The following is a 22,369-nucleotide window of genomic DNA, read 5'->3' as shown; positions in this document are numbered from 1 at the left end:
TAACCAGACCCCTGTGGACTAAAATATTTCCTTCGCCACACGGTCGGGAATGCAGAAATGGGACATAACCACGCCCAAAACAAGGTGAACCTTACAGTCCAAAAAAGCACGCCCAACCAAAAGGCTGTATCACTCCCAAAGGCCTCAATGTTCCAACCACAAGCCCATAAACATTACACATAAGCAGGTTGAATCACATAAAGATGATTATAAAAAACCCCCGGTTCAATAACCCCCCTCAGGAGATATTAACCCTTGGTTCCAAGATACTAAAAGAGACTCACTGAGACCCTTGTGATAAGATAGCCCCGCAAGGGACAACATTCACTTTACAGTACATTGAGAAATAAAGTAAAATTAAACGATCTTACTGGAATCTACGCTGTGGAACAGGAACACAGCCTTTCAAGTGTAATGGATAGTAGCATCGCCTCCACCATGGACTTGAGAGAAGAAAGCAGGCAGCGGGACAAAGTTGGACAACGCTGATTGCTTGAGGAGCTGTTAACATGAGTCTGGATGGTTTCAAAGAAAGAATCTCCCTGCATCTCCAGATTCTAACTTTCATCCAAGCCCTCACTGAGAGACTTACAGGACTACTTAAAACTCCTGTCCCATGCCGAAGAGTACTACCCTCCATAAGAGACAAAAAACAAAAAAATTAAAATTCTGACACTTCCCTGCCCACCTCCTGGGACGAAAGGCAAAGAATGACTGGGGGATGAGGGGAGTGGGAGGAGTATTTAAGCCTTTGACTGGGGTGTCTTTGCCTCCTCCTGGTGGCCAGGTTCTTATTTTCCCAAAAGTAATGAATGCAGCTATGGACTCTTTCCATTTAAGAAGAAAAGTGCACAATCCATAGCTGTGAGCGTCTATTAAAAAATACAAAAACAGAATTTATGTTTACCTGATAAATTACTTTCTCCAACGGTGTGTCCGGTCCACGGCGTCATCCTTACTTGTGGGATATTCTCTTCCCCAACAGGAAATGGCAAAGAGCCCAGCAAAGCTGGTCACATGATCCCTCCTAGGCTCCGCCTACCCCAGTCATTCGACCGACGTTAAGGAGGAATATTTGCATAGGAGAAACCATATGTTACCGTGGTGACTGTAGTTAAAGAAAATAAATTATCAGACCTGATTAAAAAAACCAGGGCGGGCCGTGGACCGGACACACCGTTGGAGAAAGTAATTTATCAGGTAAACATAAATTCTGTTTTCTCCAACATAGGTGTGTCCGGTCCACGGCGTCATCCTTACTTGTGGGAACCAATACCAAAGCTTTAGGACACGGATGAAGGGAGGGAGCAAATCAGGTCACCTAAATGGAAGGCACCACGGCTTGCAAAACCTTTCTCCCAAAAATAGCCTCAGAAGAAGCAAAAGTATCAAATTTGTAAAATTTAGAAAAAGTGTGCAGTGAAGACCAAGTCGCTGCCTTACATATCTGATCAACAGAAGCCTCGTTCTTGAAGACCCATGTGGAAGCCACAGCCCTAGTGGAGTGAGCTGTGATTCTTTCAGGAGGCTGCCGTCCGGCAGTCTCATAAGCCAATCGGATAATGCTTTTAATCCAGAAGGAGAGAGAGGTAGAAGTTGCTTTTTGACCTCTCCATTTACCAGAATAAACAACAAACAAAGACAAAGTTTGTCTGAAATCCTTAGTAGCTGCTAAGTAAAATTTGAGAGCACGAACTACATCCAAGTTGTGCAACAAACGTTCCTTCTTTGAAACTGGATTAGGACACAAAGAAGGCACAACTATCTCCTGGTTAATGTTTTTGTTAGAAACAACTTTTGGAAGAAAACCAGGTTTAGTACGCAAAAACCACCTTATCTGCATGGAACACCAGATAAGGAGAAGAACACTGCAGAGCAGATAATTCTGAAACTCTTCTAGCAGAAGAAATTGCAACCAAAAACAAAACTTTCCAAGATAATAACTTAATATCAACGGAATGTAAGGGTTCAAACGGAACCCCCTGAAGAACTGAAAGAACTAGGTTGAGACTCCAAGGAGGAGTCAAAATTTTGTAAACAGGCTTGATTCTAACCAGAGCCTGAACAAAGGCTAGAACATCTGGCACAGCTGCCAGCTTTTTGTGAAGTAACACAGACAAGGCAGAAATCTGTCCCATCAAGGAACTTGCAGATAATCCTTTTTCCAATCCTTCTCGAAGGAAGGATAGACTCTTAGGAATCTTAACCTTGTCCCAAGGGAATCCTGCAGATTCACACCAACAGATATACCAAATTATGTGGTAATTTTTCTGGTTACAGGCTTTCAGGCCTGAACAAGAGTATTAATAACAGAATCTGAGAACCCTCGCTTTGATAAGATCAAGCGTTCAATCTCCAAGCAGTCAGCTGGAGTGGGTCGAACGGACCTAGAACAAGAAGGTCTCTCAAAGGTAGCTTCCATGGTGGAGCCGATGACATATTCACCAGATCTGCATACCAAGTCCTGCGTGGCCACGCAGGAGCTATCAAAATCACCGACGCCCTCTCCTGATTGATCCTGGCTACCAGCCTGGGGATGAGAGGAAACGGCGGGAACACATAAGCTAGTTTGAAGGTCCAAGGTGCTACTAGTGCATCCACTAGAGCCGCCTTGGGATCCCTGGATCTGTACCCGTAGTAAGGAACTCTGAAGTTCTGACGAGAGGCCATCAGATCCATGTCTGGAATGCCCCACGGTTGAGTGACTTGGGCAAAGATTTCCGGATGGAGTTCCCACTCCCCCGGATGCAATGTCTGACGACTCAGAAAATCCGCTTCCCAATTTTCCACTCCTGGGATGTGGATAGCAGACAGGTGGCAGGAGTGAGACTCCGCCCATAGAATGATTTTAGTCACTTCTTCCATCGCTAGGGAACTCCTTGTTCCCCCCTGATGGTTGATGTATGAACTTGGCCCTCGCTAGCTGAGGCCAAGCTTTGAGAGCATTGAATATCGCTCTCAGTTCCAGAATATTTAATCGGTAGAAGAGATTCTACCCGAGACCAAAGACCCTGAGCTTTCAGGGATCCCCAGACCGCGCCCCAGCCCATCAGACTGGCGTCGGTCGTGACAATGACCCACTCTGGTCTGCGGAAGGTCATCCCTTGTGACAGGTTGTCCAGGGACAGCCACCGACGGAATGAGTCTCTGGTCCTCTGATTTGCTTGTATCTTCGGAGACAAGTCTGAATAGTCCCCATTCCACTGACTGAGCATGAACAGTTGTAATGGTCTTAGATGAATGCGCACAAAAGGAACTATGTCCATTGCCGCTACCATCAAACCTATCACTTCCATGCACTGCGCTATGGAAGGAAGAGGAACGGAATGAAGTATCCGACAAGAGTCTAGAAGTTTTGTTTTTCTGGCTTCTGTCAGAAAAATCCTCATTTCTAAGGAGTCTATTATAGTTCCCAAGAAGGGAACCCTCGTTGACGGGGATAGAGAACTCTTTTCCACGTTCACTTTCCATCCGTGAGATCTGAGAAAGGCCAGGACAATGTCCGTGTGAGCCTTTACTTGAGGAAGGGACGACGCTCGAATCAGAACGTCGTCCAAGTAAGGTACTACAGCAATGCCCCTGCCCCTTGGTCTTAGCACCGCCAGAAGGGACCCTAGTACCTATGAGAAAATCCTAGGAGCAGTGGCTAATCCGAAAGAAAATGCCACGAACTGGAAATGCTTGTCCAGGAATGCAAACCTTAGGAACCGATGATGTTCCTTGTGGATAGGAATATGTAGATACGCATCCTTGAAATCCACCTTGGTCATGAATTGACCTTCCTGGAAGGAAGGAAGAAGTGTTCGAATGGTTTCCATCTTGAACGATGGAACCTTGAGAAACTTGTTCAAGATCTTGAGATCTAAGATTGGTCTGAACGTTCCCTCTTTTTTGGGAACTATGAACAGATTGGAGTAGAACCCCATCCCTTGTTCTCCTAATGGAACAGGATGAATCACTCCCATTTTTAGCAGGTCTTCTACCCAATGTAAGAATGCCTGTCTTCTTATGTGGTCTGAAGACAACCGAGACCTGTGGAACCTCCCCCTTGGAGGAAGCCCCTTGAACCCAGAACATCTCTTTCCCAAGCCTGAGCGAAGAGAGAGAGTCTGCCCCCCACCAGATCCGGTCCCGGATCGGGGGCCCGCATTTCATGCTGTCTTGGTAGCAGTGGCAGGTTTCCTGGCCTGCTTTCCTTTGCTCCAGCCTTGCATAGGTCTCCAGGCTGGATTGGCTTGAGAAGTATTACCTTCCTGCTTAGAGGACGTAGCCCCTGGGGCTGATCCGTTGTTGCGAAAGGGACGAAACTTAGGTTTATTTTTGGTCTTGAAAAGACCTATCCTGAGGAAGGGCGTGGCCCTCGCCCCCAGTGATATCAGAGATAATCTCTTTCAAGTCAGGGCCAAAGAGTGTTTTCCCCTTGAAAGGAATGTCAAGCAATTTGTTCTTGGAAGACGCATCCGCTGCCCAAGATTTTAACCAAAGCGCTCTGCGCCACAATAGCAAACCCAGAACTTTTTCGCCGCTAACCTAGCCAATTGCAAGGTGGCGTCTAGGGTGAAAGAATTAGCCAATTTAAGAGCACGAATTCTGTCCATAATCTCCTCATAAGAAGAAGAATTACTAATAATCGCCTTTCCTAGCTCATCAAACTAGAAACACGCGGCTGCAGTGACAGGGACAATGCATGCAATTGGTTGTAGAAGGGAACCTTGCTGAACAAACATCTTTAGCAGACCTTCTAATTTTTTATCCATAGGATCTTGGAAAACACAACTATCTTCTATGAGTATAGTGGCGCGCTTGTGTAGAGTAGAAACCGCCCCCTCGACCTTGGGGACTGTCTGCCATCAGTCCTTTCTGGGGTCGACTATAGGAAAACAATTTTATAAATATGGGGGGAGGTACTAAAGGTATACCGGGCCTGTCCCATTCTTTACTAACAATGTACGCCACCCGCTTGGATATAGGAAAAGCTTCGGGGGGCCCCGGGGCCTCTAAGAACTTTTCCATTTTACATAGTGGTTCTGGAATGACCAGATAATCACAATCATCCAAATTGGATAACACCTCCTTAAGCAGAGCGCGGAGATGTTCCAACTTAAATTTAAAAGTAATCACATCAGGTTCAGCTTGTTGAGAAATGTTTCCTGAATCTGAAATTTCTCCCTCTCTGGCCCCCTCAGACTGGTGTAGGGGCCCTTCAGAAACCATATCATCAGCGTTCTCATGCTCTACAGAATTTTCTAAAACAGAGCAGTCGCGCTTTCGCTGATAAGTGGGCATATTGGCTAAAATGTTTTTGATAGAATTATCCATTACAGCCGTTAAATGTTGCATAGTAAGGAGTATTGGCGCACTAGATGTACTAGGGGCCTCCTGTATGGGCAAGACTGGTGTAGACGAAGGAGGGGATGATGCAGTACCATGCTTACTCCCCTCACTTGAGGAATCATCTTGGGCATCATTTTTACTAAATTTTTTTATGACATAAAATACATATAGTTAAATGAGAAGGAACCTTGGTTTCCCCACAGTCAGAACACAATCTATCTGGTAGTTCAGACATGTTAAACAGGCATAAACTTGATAACAAAGCACAAAAAACGTTTTAAAATAAAACCGTTACTGTCACTTTAAATTTTAAACTAAACACACTTTATTATTGCAATTGCGAAAAAGTATGAAGGAATTGTTCAAAATTCACCAAAATTTCACCACAGTGTCTTAAAGCCTTAAAAGTATTGCACACCAAATTTGGAAGCTTTAACCCTTAAAATAACGGAACCGGAGCCGTTTTTATATTTAACCCCTTTACAGTCCCTGGAATCTGCTTTGCTGAGACCCAACCAAGCCCAAAGGGGAATACGATACCAAATGATGCCTTCAGAAAGACTTTTCTATGTATCAGAGCTCCACACACATGCAGCTGCATGCCATGCTGTCCTCAAAAACAAGTGCGCCATACCGGCGCGAAAATGAGGCTCTGACTATGATTAGGGAAAGCCCCTAAAGAATAAAGTGTCTAAAACAGTGCCTGCCGATATAATCATATCAAAATACCCAGAATAAATGATTCCTCAAGGCTAAATATGTGTTAATATCAATCGATTTTAGCCCAAAAAAAGTCTACAGTTTAAATAAGCCCTTGTGAAGCCCTTATTTACAATCGTAATAAACATGGCTTACCGGATCCCATAGGGAAAATGACAGCTTCCAGCATTACATCGTCTTGTTAGAATGTGTCATACCTCAAGCAGCAAGAGACTGCAAACTGTTCCCCCAACTGAAGTTAATTGCTCTCAACAGTCCTGTGTGGAACAGCCATGGATTTTAGTTACGGTTGCTAAAATCATTTTCCTCATACAAACAGAATTCTTCATCTCTTTTCTGTTTCTGAGTAAATAGTACGTACCAGCACTATTTGAAAATAACAAACTCTTGATTGAATAATGAAAAACTACAGTTAAACACTAAAAAACTCTAAGCCATCTCCGTGGAGATGTTGCCTGTACAACGGCAAAGAGAATGACTGGGGTAGGCGGAGCCTAGGAGGGATCATGTGACCAGCTTTGCTGGGCTCTTTGCCATTTCCTGTTGGGGAAGAGAATATCCCACAAGTAAGGATGACGCCGTGGACCGGACACACCTATGTTGGAGAAATATACTTACCTATAGACACTCGGCCGCTCATAGCAGACAGCTAAACCAGTATTGAAACATATCAGCAGAGGCTGATATGGTTGGAATGTATATCCCAAACATAACAGCTTGTGACCTCACCACTTATATGAAAGAAAGATAATTTTCCTCCCGTAACAGCATCTAATCCTGAACAGAATCTTGCTCTGAAAAGACAAGCAGCGGAGTCTACTTTTAGAGGCGATGTCAGCCGACCAAGATTTGAACCATAATGTTCTTCTGGTTAAAACTGCCAAAGCCATATTTTTAGCATTAATACATATAAGCAAGTCTGAGAAATTTTACATGTTCAAGAATATCCTCTAACGAAGTTTCCTCCGAAATTAGATCTGACAAGGAATCACATCAGAGAAGCAGCACCTGTGACACAAGCAATGCCCACAACTTTTTTGAACTTTTTTGAACAGCCCTCCTTGAAGAAAGGATTCTCTAAGATAGCCTATTAACTTTCAATCCATCAGATCGCTGAAAGAAGTGCTATCTTCTAGTGGAATGGTAGTTCTCTTAGCAAAATTGAAGATAGCTGCATCAACTTTCGGAACGGACTCCCAGAGCTCTAAATTAGCATTAGAAATTGGAAACATCCTTTTGGAGTGGGTAAATAAAGAATACACAGTTATTCAATTCTTTGGAAATAATTTCAGATATGGCCTATGGTACAGGAAATACCTCAAAAGAAATACCTCAACAGATTTTGCTGTATGTTTAAAAATTAAATCAAGTTGCTTAACATATTTATTCTCTGACGCTTTTGGGTCCTTAACCCCCAAAGTTTGCAAAACTTCTTTAAGCAAAGTTCATAAATGCTCAATCTTAAAAATAAAGGAAACAGCATCAAAATCTTTATCAGGATTAGAATCCTGGTCATCAGAAGAAATTCCTGCATCTGAGGATGAACCAGAAGCCTCAGAGTGACTCCTGAATATGTTTGCTAGAGATGTCAGTAGAAGGCCCAGACAGTAAAATAGAATAAACATTTGTGCTTCCTTGAACCTCCAACACCTCAGTAATATTATTTCTCATGTTATCCTTAAAATCTGGAGAAAAATCAGTAGACCCCCCTGAGAGGTACCCACTAAAGAAGAACATGACACCCTAGCTGGAATTGAAGGTGTACTCTTCTGAGAAAGCAAAACAGAATTTAAACATGTACTGCAAAGCTGCACTGGAGGGTATGTAAACCATAGTCACTTTGAAAGGCATACATTTATTTGTTGGCAGCAAAAAATGTTTTTGCTGATCTCCCCTCTAAAGGGTCTGAGAGCATGGTAACAGAAAAAGTTCCAGTTTGCTCCATAAAGACTATATAAATACGTGCACACACAGTAACAAAAATAGGAAAGTATTTCTGTAATATGGAGATTAAATGATGCACTTAGTTACTCCTGCGAATAACGATGTAACTTCACAAACACTGTCTGAGCTTACCTTAGTCAAAATTACTGTTGCTATGATGTACCCTCCTACAAGTGTACATGCTAATAGCCTGTGGCTGAGAGTGTGTATACTTACCTGACAGACACCCTCTCTACTACATACCCAGCTGCAGCTTCCCTGCCTTCAGTAGAAAATCCATCCAGTGCTATATGTAAAACCATGAAGACAAACATGAGGAGGAAAAGGACCAGTCCCCGCAACACCTGTGGCAGGCTATAGACAAAAAACCCCACAGGAGAATTACTTAAATGACCAGTCAACACAGTAGCTTTGCATAATCAACAAATGCAAGATAACAAGACAATGCAATAGCACTTAGTCTAAACTTCAAATGAGTAGATTTTTTTCTGACAATTTTAAAAGTTATGTCTTCTTCCACTCCCCCTGTACCATGTGACAGCCATCAGCCAATCACAAATGCATACACGTACCATGTGACAGCCATCAGCCATTCACAAATGCATATACACTTATTCTTGCACATGGTTAGTAGGAGCTGGTGACTAAAAAAGTTTAAATATAAAAAGACTGTGCACATTTAGTTAATGGAAGTAAATTGGAAAGCTGTTTAGAATGGCATGCTCTATCTGAATAATTAAAGTTTAATTTTGATTGTGTGTCCCTTTAATTTACTACCTTATATTTGCTTTCCCAGGGAAATTAATGGGTTAACAAAACCCATTCTAAACAAAAGCTGGAGCACCTCAAATCTTCGAAGAAGAGGAGGCGGCAGGCACTACTTATCAGACCCACAAACGTAAGTAGTAAAAAACAAAAGTCTTTATTGAAGGCACTTGGCCATATTTAAAAGGCAGACTGACAGGCAGGGGAAACAGAACAACAAGGTCTTACGCGTTTCGCGCCCCCTAGTGGCGCTTACTCATAGACTATTGTCTATGTTACAACCTTAACAATTTATAGGCTAAACAGGAAAAAGGTTAACCCTTCAGCAGCCAAATAAAAACAGGTTAAAAACATAGATAGTACTGGGTAGATGCAGGACAATTGTGATTAACAGTTGATAAACAGAGTTACAAAGTACACAGTCACAAAATGTAAGAGCTAATAATGGAGCTACTAAATGCATCAAGATACAAAATTCAAAAACCAAGTATTATGAAGTTAAGCAAAAAGAGAAATATATATATATTTTCTTTAAGATGAAGAAATGTGCACCATTGATTAGAAAAAGGATTAATTTGTATGGTTTTCTATATTTTTGCTGGCAGAAAAAACTAATGTGAAACATTGTACAGTTAGCTAATGCACAGTAATATTAAGCTAAAAAAGGAAAAGCAAATAAGCAGAAAGTACAAGCCATAGATATCAAGCATTGATAATTTAACATAATCTAGTTATCAATAAAATAACTGATATCACATTCCCTATTCATGCCAATGGGATGGCGTGTTTTGAGTTTTAAAATCCAATATAATTCTTTCTTCTCTAATATCTTGGATTTATTACCTCCTCTAGGGGGAACTATAGCTATGTCTATGATTTGCAGAGCCAATTCTGCTTGATTAGAGAAATGAACATAATTAAAATGGTTAGCAACAGCAGAGTCAGATTCATAATTTTTAGTATCCCTAATATGTTCATTGAATCTAGTTCTGACATGGCGTGATGTCATGCCTACATATTGGCAGAAACAAAGTTTGCATGTAAGTAAATAAACTGCATATTGAGTAGAACAGTTGGCATAAAAGTCTATATTATAAGTGTTGTTATCAGCAGAGCAGTGAAAGGTGTCACCCTGTAGGATGTTAGGACACGCATAACAAATTTTGGCCCCACATTTATAAGTACCTTTTTTGGACAGCCAGTTTTTTGGTGTACCTTGGGATATATTCTTAACCATACTAGGAGACAGTATTTGTCCCAATGTTTTAGACTTTTTAGGGACAAATTTGAATTTGTGAATGTGTTCACCAAGTACATCATCTGTGGCCAGTATTGGTAAATGCTTTTTTAAGATGTTTATTATATCCTGATATTGCTGACTGTATTCAGTCGTAAATACTATTGAGTCTTCAAAGCTATTTTCCTTTGGCCTAGTGTGTAGAACATTTTGATGATGAGTACTAACCATTTTTCTACATTTTTCTAACTTCTGAAACTTATATCCTCTTCTAGTTAATCTATTTCTGAGTTCTATGGACTGCTGTTCATAGATCTCATCAGATTTGGTATTGCGTCTGAGTCTTAAAAATTGTGATTTGGGTATAGATTCAATAAGGTGTTGTGGGTGTTGAGAGGTGGCGTGAAGTATTGTGTTGCCAGCTGTGGTCTTTCTGAATGTTTTGGTCACTATATGATTATCAATAATTTGAAGGGTTAAGTCCAAGTAATTCACACTTACTCTACTAAAGACCCCAGTAAATTTTAGACCCATTTCATTGTTATTGCAAAAATCAATAAATTCATGAAACAATGTATCATCAACAGGTTTTTTAACTATGAAAAGAAGGTCATCTATATAGCGTACCAATAATTCTATGTCTTCACACCAAGGGTTCATTGGCGTATACACATAAAGTAATTCCCACCAGGCAACAAAAATATTGGCAAATGAGGGCGCATATTTGGCCCCCATGGCTGTACCACATGTTTGTAAATAATATTGGTTGTCGAATAAAAAATAATTGTGCGACAAAAGAAATCTCAATACCTCACAGACATATTCAATAATGGGGGATTCCAAATTAGAGTCCCTATGCAAAAAAAAACTTAACTGCCTGAATACCCAAACTTTGCGGGATAGAGGTGTATAAGGAAGTTATGTCTATAATGACCCAAGTGAAGTTTGATTGCCAGTTGATGTTATCTAATGTATTTAAGAGATGTGAGCTATCTCTAAGGTAACTAAGTTGTGAAGTGGCAATAGGCTGTAATATGGAATCTAACCATTCTCCTAATGGTTCAAACAAGGAACCAATTCCAGCCACTATGGGTCTACCCGGTGGGGAATCTAAACTCTTGTGTATTTTAGGTACATGGTGAAACACGGGACATATTGGATTTTCAGGTAACAAGGAATTCATATCTTGTTCTTTAAAGACTCCCAAGGTAATGCCACCAGCTATTAGTTGTTTAAGACTATGTTTGAAAATATTAGTGGGATTGCTGCTCAATAGACGGTATGTGCCTCTATCAGACAGCTGTCTGTAGGCTTCACTGAAATAGCTAGTCTTGTTCATGACTACAATGCTGCCTCCTGTTTTTATTTGGCTGCTGAAGGGTTAACCTTTTTCCTGTTTAGCCTATAAATTGTTAAGGTTGTAACATAGACAACAGTCTATGAGTAAGCGCCACTAGGGGGCGCGAAACGCATAAGACCTTGTTGTTCTGTTTCCCCTGCCTGTCAGTCTGCCTTTTAAATATGGCCAAGTGCCTTCAATAAAGACTTTTGTTTTTTACTACTTACGTTTGTGGGTCTGATAAGTAGTGCCTGCCGCCTCCTCTTCTTCGGTATTGCTTCACGGGCTAATCCTCCGTTCTTTGGCTACGGCACTCCGTGAGTATCCTGGGGACTTTACAGTGACCTCTTCTCGAGGTTTGCACTTCCGGTTCACTCCGAGGACGCTACAGCTGCGATTACCCACTTACCCTCACACCTCAAATCTTCACCTATATTCCTGGGAAGGCAAAGAAACGAATGGAAAGTACAGGGAAGTGGGAAAGGCTAAAAGTCCTTGTTTTGTTGGGCGTCTTTCCCTCCTGATGGCCAGTTGTTAAATTCCCATACGTAAGCAGCTTGTGGACTCTCATCTCCTTAAGAAAGAAATCTAAATTAAATAATTTTTTACTGTGACGAACCTTTGCATTCAAATGATTGTTCTAGGTAAATTTGGTCAAAGTCTTATTTTGTAGGCAGACTTAAGACCAAAGAGGTGCTAATGATCATAAATTTAATATGTAGGTTAAGACAAATCAATAACTGAAACAATAGCTTTGTGGAAGGAATTAAACCTGGTGAGGAACAGCCACACTTTGTTAACAAGGTGAGGTTGCTGAAGACAGTTTAATGTCAAAAGTCATACAACATGGCAAGACTGAGCACAATAAAAAACCACAATGAAGTTATAATACATCAGCAAGGTCTCTCTAAGGCAGAAAGTTCAAGGCAGACAGGTTTCCAGATGTGCTGGCCAAACTTCTGAAAAAGCACAAAGAAAGAGGCAACAGTGAAGTCCACAGACAAAGTGGTCAACCAAGAAAATAGTGCTGCAGATGAAAGACAAATCATGCATACTTCCCTTCAGAATATGTCCAAAAGAGCCATCAGTTCATAATTGGCCGAAACCCGTGGGACCCTGGTACAACCATGTACTGTCCAGAGAAGACTGATTAGAAGTTGTCTTTATAGAAGACTTGCGGCCGAAAAACGAAACCTCCAATTTGGAAATGAGGCCCCAAAACACAGGAACTTGAGTGCAGAAAGATGGCAGCAGAAGCTCTGGATTAATCAAAATGAGAAATACTTGGCTTTAGGAGACGGCAGTTTGTTTGCCGAATGGCTGGAGAGAAGTACAATAATAAGTGTCTGCAGGTGAAGCATGGTGGAGGTTCCTTGCAAGTTTGGCGCTGCATTTCTGCAAACAGAATTGGAAATTTGTTCAGAATTAATGGTCTTCTCAAAGATGAAAGGTACAGGCAGATACATATCTATCATGTAATTCCATGAGAAAGGTATCTGATTGACCCCAAATGTAAGCAATGGTATGGCCCGAAAAAGCGATTGAGTCTGTCTGGGATAACATGAAGTGAGAGAAGAAATTGAGGCTGCCAAAATCCACAGAAGAACTGTGGTTAGTTCTCTAAGACATTAGGAACAATTGATGCTGTTTTGAAGAATATTAACTTGATTTAGATTATTCTTCTGTTCACTCACTTTGCTTTTTTTTAAAATAAAAATAAGCTATTAATATTTCTATGTATTTTTAAGGGCTGCAACTAACGATTATTTTCATAATCGATTAATCGGCCGATTATTTTTTCGATTAATCGACTAATCGGATAAAAAGAAAATCAATAATAGTTTTCTATGTTTTAAATAAAATCCACATAATGAGTGTTACAAATATAAACAAATATAAACTTCAGACTAAAACTTTACATTAACACAACTGTTTCTTCAATTTTTATGCAGCAGAGCACAGTTTTATAATTAAACAAAACAAAACCACAAACTGTTTGAAAAGAGGTAGAACTAGAAAGCGTTAGACTATCACTGTTAATGAGATTCTGTTATTCACTCTTTCAGAAACTTTGCATTGAAATGCAAACATCTCAACATGTCCACATGCTTCTGGCTAAGGATGGTTCTCTGCAGCTGTATTTCCTGCATCAGAGAAAAGGCTGTTGAGGTATATAAGTAGGGTTTTGCCAATTTCACCAAAGTGGGATATTTATCTTTGTTAGCTCTTCACCAATGCTAAGTGTTTTCTACCTTGGCAAGGGGCCTCTCAATAAAGTAACCCTTGACTTCATTCTAACATAAAAATATCTTGAATATCTATATGCAATGGTAAATAACCAGCTATAAGGTTAGTGGAAATATCTAGTCCGCTCTAAAAATAACGAATATATACTTATAAAGGTTGAATCTGGTACATATCACAATTTATTAAAAATATAAAAAAACCAATAAAAACAAAATCAAAAAGCGCTAAGGACTGTATATCAATAACAGGACAAAGCCTTACACATTTATTTATACAGTACATATAATCAGCAATAGCAAGCAATACGCTAATAATTGTGCAAACAGATAATAGTGCACATCAATTTAAATAACTCCCATCAATCTAGGGGCAAGGTGTAAACAACAAGCTTGGCACTATATCATGAAAAGCATAGTTCCAAATCACCTGATTTAATATAAACAATCCAAATGATGACTATTATATCTGGGTTGCACATAAGCCAGGGGTAGTTGTAAACTTATACTGTCCTGAAAAAGTGAAAAGTATACGTCTGTAGACGTCCTTTAGGCTAAGGACATAACCATAAAACACAATACCATGTGCAGGAATTCATTGGAGTGAAGCAGCTGGTGCAGACCAACTAATTGCCAACCAACTAATCGATTAATCGATTATGACGATTAGTTGTTGCAGTTCTAATATTTTTTAAAATACATACAAACAGATACACAAAACAAATATGAATAAAAGTAACTATGACACTTTCAGAAGCATGAAAGAAAAATATAAACCTCTCATTCTTTTTCCCTTGTATATAGTAATCTGGCTACAGATTTTTGTAAGCATTTGCATCTGGATATTTTGCCTTGTTAACTCAATTCACTGTAATATAGTAGAAGTATAGTATATCTAACAACAAACATTTAATTTTTTTTTATGTCCAAATAACATTTTTAAAAAGGTAAAACTAAATGAAGGTCTTTTTGCTAAACACTTTAGCCCAAAAGAAAAGAAGCACTTTGTTTTTTAAAGAACGGCTTACCTGCAGAATGTGTGTATCAATTAGTTGAGAACCTCCTAGACCAGACTGGCCTATTTGGTGTTCATATAAGAAAGGAATAGGTTGTGCACTAGAGGTCTGTTGATAAGCCATACTAGACTGAGCCTTAGTTAGGTCTTGGTGTTGAACCCCAGGGAAGTTATGTAGAGTAGCTCCAGATAAGACAACAGGAGAGGGCTGAGATAGGTTGTTCTGAAGAAATGCCTGTTGGGACCTAAAAACAGAAGCTCAGTGATAAATGTTTTGTTTGGCAATCATCTGGCAGGCCATTAATTTAAAACACTATGTATATACAATGGAGCAAAATTAAACATTTTAACAGAGTGAGATGGGATCTACTTTTTCTGAACTTTGTCAGTGTGAGCTAAACATATTTTGCAAACAAAATGTGCCAAAATGTATGTACTTGAGACCAAATGTATACTTTTGTTCTTCTTCCAGCTAGACTAAACTTAAAGTAAGTTTAGTTACATTTATTAGCACTGAACCTCACATATTACAAATCACAGTTCTATAAGTAGCAAATCTACTCTGTTATTTGCACACATTATAGTTTATTGCCCTGTACTATTATCACATTTCTTTCACTTTTTGGTCTTATTTTTAGAACAACATGTATATTAGAGTCTAATAGTATCTCACTAGCAGCCGCATATTCGTATAAATAAGAACATAGTATAGTCAATTTTTAATAAATTAATATTTTATTGTAGGCTCAGATTGTGGACTCTTCCCATAATAGGCTGTCACCTTCTAAACATAACAACTATGCTATGCATGTGGGCTGTATTAGCCTAGCCCTGATTGGCTTTTTGGTCATCCCTTAACAATTGATGATAGGTCCTCAGTGGCCCTGTGACTTATGAGGTATAAGGAAGTAAATCACTCTTAGGATCAGACAAACTTAGAGCAAATTGTACATTGCTGATCTGAATGAAAAAAGGTATTTTTAAAAACATCATATGTCAAAAGTCATAATTAGAGGCAATAATGGAAACAAGATTATTATAATGCACACATTGCTAAATATCTTTCTATTTATATACATATCTGTAATTAAGCATAAAGAGCATAGAATGCACATAGGTTCCGTTTTGACAAATATATTGTATTTTAACACTTTATTTTGACTTTTGTTTTTAAAGTTTTAATACAGAGGTAATGTGGGTCATGTTTCAGTAATTATATTTTAAAGGAATATATATGTCAATGATAAGACCTTGTTCACAAGATTGGATAGACTCATTATGTTAACCCTTATGTGTGTGTGTATATATATATATATATATATATATATATATATATATATACTCATTCTCATGATAATTTTTTAGAATGTTTTTAGATGTTTAGAGATTGTCATTCTATTTTGTTTATTCTGTCAGTGGTTATATCGAGACCAATTAGGTCTTAGTACACCTGGTTGGGTGTGTCAGGTGTTAATGAACTGGGATTGGTCATATGTTTTTATTTAAGCCAGTACTCTCATTGTATCATTAAAAGCCTGATGAAACAGACAGCAGTCTGAGAAACGCGTTGCTTGTTCTTTTAATATCTAGTGTCATGAGACACTGAGATTTTTATTTTATTAATAAAAATTGGTTTTATGTAAACCTCTTTGTGAGAGTCTGAGCTCTGTCAGTCCGGCAAGATGTTGGAGAAACCAGTTTCCTTGCAGTGTCAGTGAGCTGGGACACTGTGAGATCCCAGTCTGTTTGATTTAGCACAATTGGGTGCTGCTCCACTTGTGAGTACCTTTTTGATAACCTAACAAATCTCTTTCACCAACTGTATTACACCAGGAGGCGCCTTTGTCTTTTTGTGATTTTTTCATAGAGAAAACTTGCTCTTTGATTCTGATTAAAGTCTGACAAAAAGACTGAACGTCTGGAACATCCGCCAGACGCTTGTGTAGTAAAATTGACAAAGCAGAAATTTGTCCTTTTAAGGAACTAGCAGATAACCCCTTCTCCAATCCTTCTTGGAGAAAGGACACAATCCTAGGAATCCTAACCCTACTCCATGAGTAGCCCTTGAATTTGCACCAATAAAGATATTTACGCCATATCTTATGATAAATCTTCCTAGTGACAGGCTTACGTGCTTTAATCAAAGTATCAATGACCGACTCAGAGAATCCCCGCTTAGATAAAATCAAGCGTTCAATCTCCAGGCAGCAATTAGCTGCAGAGAATTTAGATTTGGATGTTGAAAAGGACCTTGAATGAGAAGATCCTTTCTCAAAGGAAGTTTCCACGGAGGCAGAGAGGACATGTCCACTAGATCCGCATACCAAGTCCTGCGTGGCCACACAGGTGCTATCAATATTACAGAATCTCTCTCCTGTTTGATTCGTGCAATCACACGAGGCAGGAGAGGGAACGGTGGAAACACATAAGCCAGGTTGAACGACCAAGGCACTGCAAGAGCATCTATCAGTGCGGCCTGGGGATCCCTGGACCTGGATCCGTAACGTGGAAGCTTGGCATTCTGTCGAGATGCCATCAGATCCAATTGACGAATCAATGATGCAAACACCTCCGGATGGAGTTCCAACTCCACCGGATGAAAAGTCTGACGACTTAGAAAATCCGCTTCCCATTTCTCTACTCCTGGGATGTAGATCGCCGATAGATGGCAAGAGTGAGCCTCCGCCCATCGGATTATCTTTGATACCTCTATCATCGCTAAAGAACTCCTTGTTCCCCCCTGATGATTGATATATGCCACAGTCGTGATGTAGTCCGACTGGAATCTCATGAATTTGTCCGAAGCCAACTGAGGCAACGCCTGAAGCGCATTGAAAATTGCTCTCAGTTCCAGAATATTGATCGGAAGTAGAGACTCCACCTGAGTCCAAACACCCTGAGCCTTCAGGGAATTCCAGACTGCGCCCCAGCCCAGAAGGCTAGCGTCCGTTGTCACTATTACCCATGAGGGTAATAGTGGGACTATTACCCATGAGAAGCATGTCCCCTGGGACAGATGATCCGGCGACAACCACCAAAGAAGAGAGTCTCTGGTCTCTTGATCCATATTTATCTGAGGAGATAAATTCGCATAGTCCCCATTCCACTGTCTGAGCATGCACAGTTGCAGTGGTCTGAGATGAAAGCGAGCAAATGGAATGATGTCCATTGCCGCTACCATTAATCCAATGACCTCTCCGCTACCATTAAGCCACTGATGGCAGAGGAATGGACTGGACTGAAGTGATCGGCAAGTATTTAGAAGCTTTGATTTTCTGACCTCCGTCAGAAATATTTTCATGTCTACTGAGTCTATCAGAGTCCCCAAGAAGGGAACTCTTGTCTGTGGAACTAGGGAACTCTTTTCTAGGTTCACTTTCCAACCGTGAGTTCTTAGGAGCGACAACACGATGTCCGTGTGAATTTTGGCCAGATGATAAGTTGACGCCTGGATCAGAATATCGTCCAGATAGGGCGCCACTGCTATGCCCCGCGGCCTGAGAACCGCTAGAAGGGACCCTAGTACTTTTGTGAAGATTCTGGGAGCTGTGGCCAACCCAAATGGAAGGGCCACAAACTGATAATGTTTGTCCAGAAAGGCAAACCTTAGAAACTGATTATGATCTTTGTGAATAGGAATGTGAAGGTATGCATCCTTCAGGTCCACGGTGGTCATGTATTGACCCTCCTGGATCATTGGTAAGATTGTTCGTATAGTCTCCATCTTGAACGATGGGACTCTGAGAAATTTGTTTAGACATTTGAGATCTAAAATAGGTCTGAAGGTTCCATCTTTTTTGGGAACCCCAAAAAGATTTGAGTAAAACCCCTGTCCCTGTTCCAGCTTTGGAATGGGACAAATCACTCCCATGGTATAGAGGTCTTTTACACAGCGTAAGAACGCCTCTCTTCTTCTCTGGTCTACAGACAAACGTGAAAGATGAAATCTCCCTCTTGGGAGGAAATCCTTGAATTCCAGTTGATACCCGTGGGTCACAATTTCCAATGCCCAGGGGTCCTGAACATCCCTTGCCCAAGCCTGAGCAAAGAAGGAAAGTCTGTCCCCTACTAGATCTGGTCCCGGATCGGGAGGCGCCCCTTCATGCTGTCTTGGTAGCAGCAGTGGGCTTCTTAGCTGGTTTACCTTTATTCCAAGCCTGGTTAGGTCTCCAGACTGACTTGGATTGAGCAAAATTCCCTTCCTGCTTAGAGGAGGAAGAGGAAGCAGATGGTACTCCTTGGTACTCCTTAAAATTTCCAAAAGGAACAAAAATTATCTTGTTTACCCCTCATCTTAAGGGACTTGTCCTGAGGTAGGGCGTGACCCTTATCTCCAGTGATGTCAGAAATCATTTTCCTTCAATTCAGGCCCAAATAGGGTCTTACCCTTGAAAGGAATAGCTAAAAGTTTAGATTTGGATGATACATCAGCAGACCACGATTTTAGCCATAACGCTCTGCGCACCAGAATGGCAGAGCCTGCATTTTTCGCCGCTAATTTAGCAATTTGAAAAGCAGCATCTGTGATAAAAGAATTGGCTAGCTTGAGAGTTTTAATTCTATCTAAAATGTCTTCTAAAGGTGTCTCTACCTTCGGAGACTCTTCTAGGGCGTCAAACCAGAAAGCTGTTGCAGTAGTTACTGGAACAATGTAGGCTATAAAAGAAAACCCTGGTGAACAAATAATTTCTTTAGAAGGCCCTCTAACTTTTTATCCATAGGATCTTTGAAAGCACAACTGTCCTCAATAGGTATAGTCGTACACTTAGCTAGAGTAGATATTGCTCCCTCCACCTTAGGGACCATTTGCCAAGAATCCCGAATGGTGTCTGATATAGGAAATATTTTCTTAAAATTAGGAGGGGGAGAAAACGGTATACCTGGTCTATCTTTTTTAACAATTTCCGAAATTCTTTTAGGAACCGGAAAAACGTCAGTGTAAGTAGGCACCTCTAGATATTTGTCCATCTTACACAACTTTTCTGGAGGTATTGTAATAGGGTCACAATCATCCAGAGTCGCTAAAACCTCCCTGAGTAACATACGGAGGTGTTCAAGTTTAAATTTAAAGGACGTGACGTCCGAATCTGTCTGAGGCAACACATTTCCTGATTCAGAAAGTTCTCCCTCAGACAGCAATTCCCTGACCCCCAAATCAGAGTACTGTGAGGGTACATAAGAAATGGTTAATAAAGCATCAGAGGGTTCAGTATTTACATTAATATCTGGCCTACTGCGTTTACCCTGTAATACTGGTAATTTAGATAATACCTCTGTAAGGGTAGTTGACATAACTGCAGCAATATCTTACAGAGTAAAAGAATTAGACGCACTAGAGGTACTTGGCGTTGCTTGTGTGGTCGTTAAAGGTTGAGACACTTAGGGAGAATTAGATGGCATATCCTGATTCTCATCAGACTGAGAATCATTCTTAGACACACTTTCATTACCTAAAATATGCTCTTTACAATGTAAGGCCCTTTCAGTACAAGAGGTACACAATGTAAGAGGGGGTTCCACAATGGCTTCTAAACACATGCAAACGTTCCCAAATATATTGCATCTCCAAGATAAAATGAGAAATTAACCACTAAGAGACATTTATGCCTAAAACATGTTAATTTTGACAAGCGTAACAAAAAGAACCCCTGCACCTCGCCACAGTTCTGCTGTGGCGCCTACCTGCCTTCAGGGTACTATCAACTGACGTAATGACGACCCGGATAACTAAATAGTAGTCTGGGCTCAACCGGAGCTAATGCCTGCTTCTATTACAGTCACAGTGAAGAGCGCACAAACAAAAAGTGGAGGTGATAGAGTCACTTCCACAAAAGAATGCGGTTTTAGCACTCACTGTCTTAACCTCATGTGCGGCGTTTACTTCCAGAGTTTAAAACTTAACTTTTATTAGTTTAGTTAAAATAATTGGAGAAGGGGGAAAAAGAAGGGGGAAACATAAACGATTAAAAACCTAGGATAAAGTAGTCTTGTATAGATTGTGTTATATGCAATAATCTATGTAAATAGGCCTTTGGGGTATGATAGCCCAGATAATTATATTACAGTTTAATCTATACAGAAATCTCTGCGGTACACCGGTTTAATTCTATAAGACTGAGTTGATGTAGTGTAGGTTATTATGACAATACCCAGTAGAGAGTTACTTAAGCTTAGTTTGGTAGCACGGATGTCTTGTACAAAAAGAAATCAGTTAAATACTGATACAATATGTTTATGTATAAATATTGTTGTCATCCATCCTCTGAGACTTTAATTTATTTGAAATGATCTCTTACATATAGGATAATCTACACACAAAATGCTGGTTGTCTAGTGTAGGAAACGATAAATGTATTAGAGTACAGGGCTACTAAAATTCTCTAGAATATCTGAGATAAGATAGTTGCTGGTATTATTCTTCAGTTGTTTATTATTGTATCAATATAAGTCACTTAACAGGGGCTGTATTGTTGCTACTGCTATTTTTCCTTGCACTCTCTTTTATGTTTACTTATCATAGGGTTAATGTCAAGTAAATTGGTTTGTATGTATTATAGTATCCCAATGCCTCATATGTAGTTGCGTTTGACCCTCTGGTCTAAAGTGGTTTTGTGTTGAGAATAAGCTAGGATATGGTGTAATCAAGCTATTATTCTTTCAAGTTTACATATATCTTACTCAATTCTATTTCGTAATAGCTAAGTGTATATTAGAGAAGCCCTAGCTATTCTGTATTTTCACGTCAACTAGTGATGTGATATTCAGCATACAAGGTAACTTTATTTTTGTAAGGCAGGGATTTAGTTACTATTCCTGTGCAAATCCCAATACACTGCTAAATAGTGTTATTGGTTATTGGTATGATTAAATCAGAATATTGTGGTGTAATAGTACCACTACACAGTGTAGAATATACAGGTCTTGTTTTGTGCATAAGTTGTGATTTCTGAACTTCATTAAAGTTTTAACAGTGCTGCTTACAATATTGTGCAGCACCTGAAGTGATTGTTATAGTGAGTTATACTTTACTGAGTTCGAATTCCCTTAGCATAGATAGTATCACTTTAATGCATTCACAGTTAACATTTCATAACATTAAACATAAAAGGTAACTTTATTTTTGTGAAGCAGAAATTTAGTTGCTATTATTGTGCAAACCCCAATACACTGTTAAATAGTGTTATTGGTTGTTGGTATGATTAAATCAGAATATTGTGGTGTAATAGTACCACTGCACAGTGTGAAATATATAGGTCTGTATTTTATGCATCAGTTGTGATTTCTGAACTTCATTAAAGTTTTAACAGTACTGTTTATAATGTTATGCAGCGCCTGAAGTGATTGTTATAGTGAGTTATACTTTACTGAGTTCGAATTCTCTGAGTATAGATAGTATCACTTTAATGTATTCACAGTTAACATTTCAGATGTAAAATTCTGTTCCCCAAACGAACCGTAATGTGGTTAATTTTAATTTATTTAGGCAGCAATCGTGTGCCTGCAGGGAGCTCGCTATATGTAACTCAATACTCTGTTACTATTTGCGCTTTAGTACACTTATGTAATATAATAGCTCTTGTTGTAACTATAATTTTATTGTACACAAAATAGTATCACGCTACCAGCGTGTGGTTTGTTATGTTGGTCTGTTATTGTGAATCTATCTCATAATTCTTAGTCTGAATTAGCAGTTATCTATGCTATTATTGGCTATGTTTGTAGTCTAAATTAGCCCAGTTACCCATATAGATACCCCATATCATCTTTAACCA

At 39.8% G+C, this 22,369-nt stretch overlaps 1 protein-coding gene across 1 annotated transcript in view; it reads right to left on the bottom strand.

Moving 5' to 3' along the window:
• Positions 1-22,369, bottom strand: part of LOC128640804 (protein PRRC2C) — a 1,245,292-nt gene that overhangs the window by 359,655 nt on the left and 863,268 nt on the right. Inside the window, exon 17 of the mRNA XM_053693223.1 lies at positions 14,611-14,842. Coding sequence (XP_053549198.1) covers positions 14,611-14,842 — 232 coding nt within the window. The remainder of the gene's footprint in view (positions 1-14,610; positions 14,843-22,369) is intronic.

The sequence above is a fragment of the Bombina bombina genome, chromosome 10, assembly GCF_027579735.1.
Source record: "Bombina bombina isolate aBomBom1 chromosome 10, aBomBom1.pri, whole genome shotgun sequence".
NCBI classification, from domain to species: Eukaryota; Metazoa; Chordata; class Amphibia; order Anura; family Bombinatoridae; genus Bombina; species Bombina bombina.
This window is presented reverse-complemented; position numbering and strand designations above follow the sequence as displayed.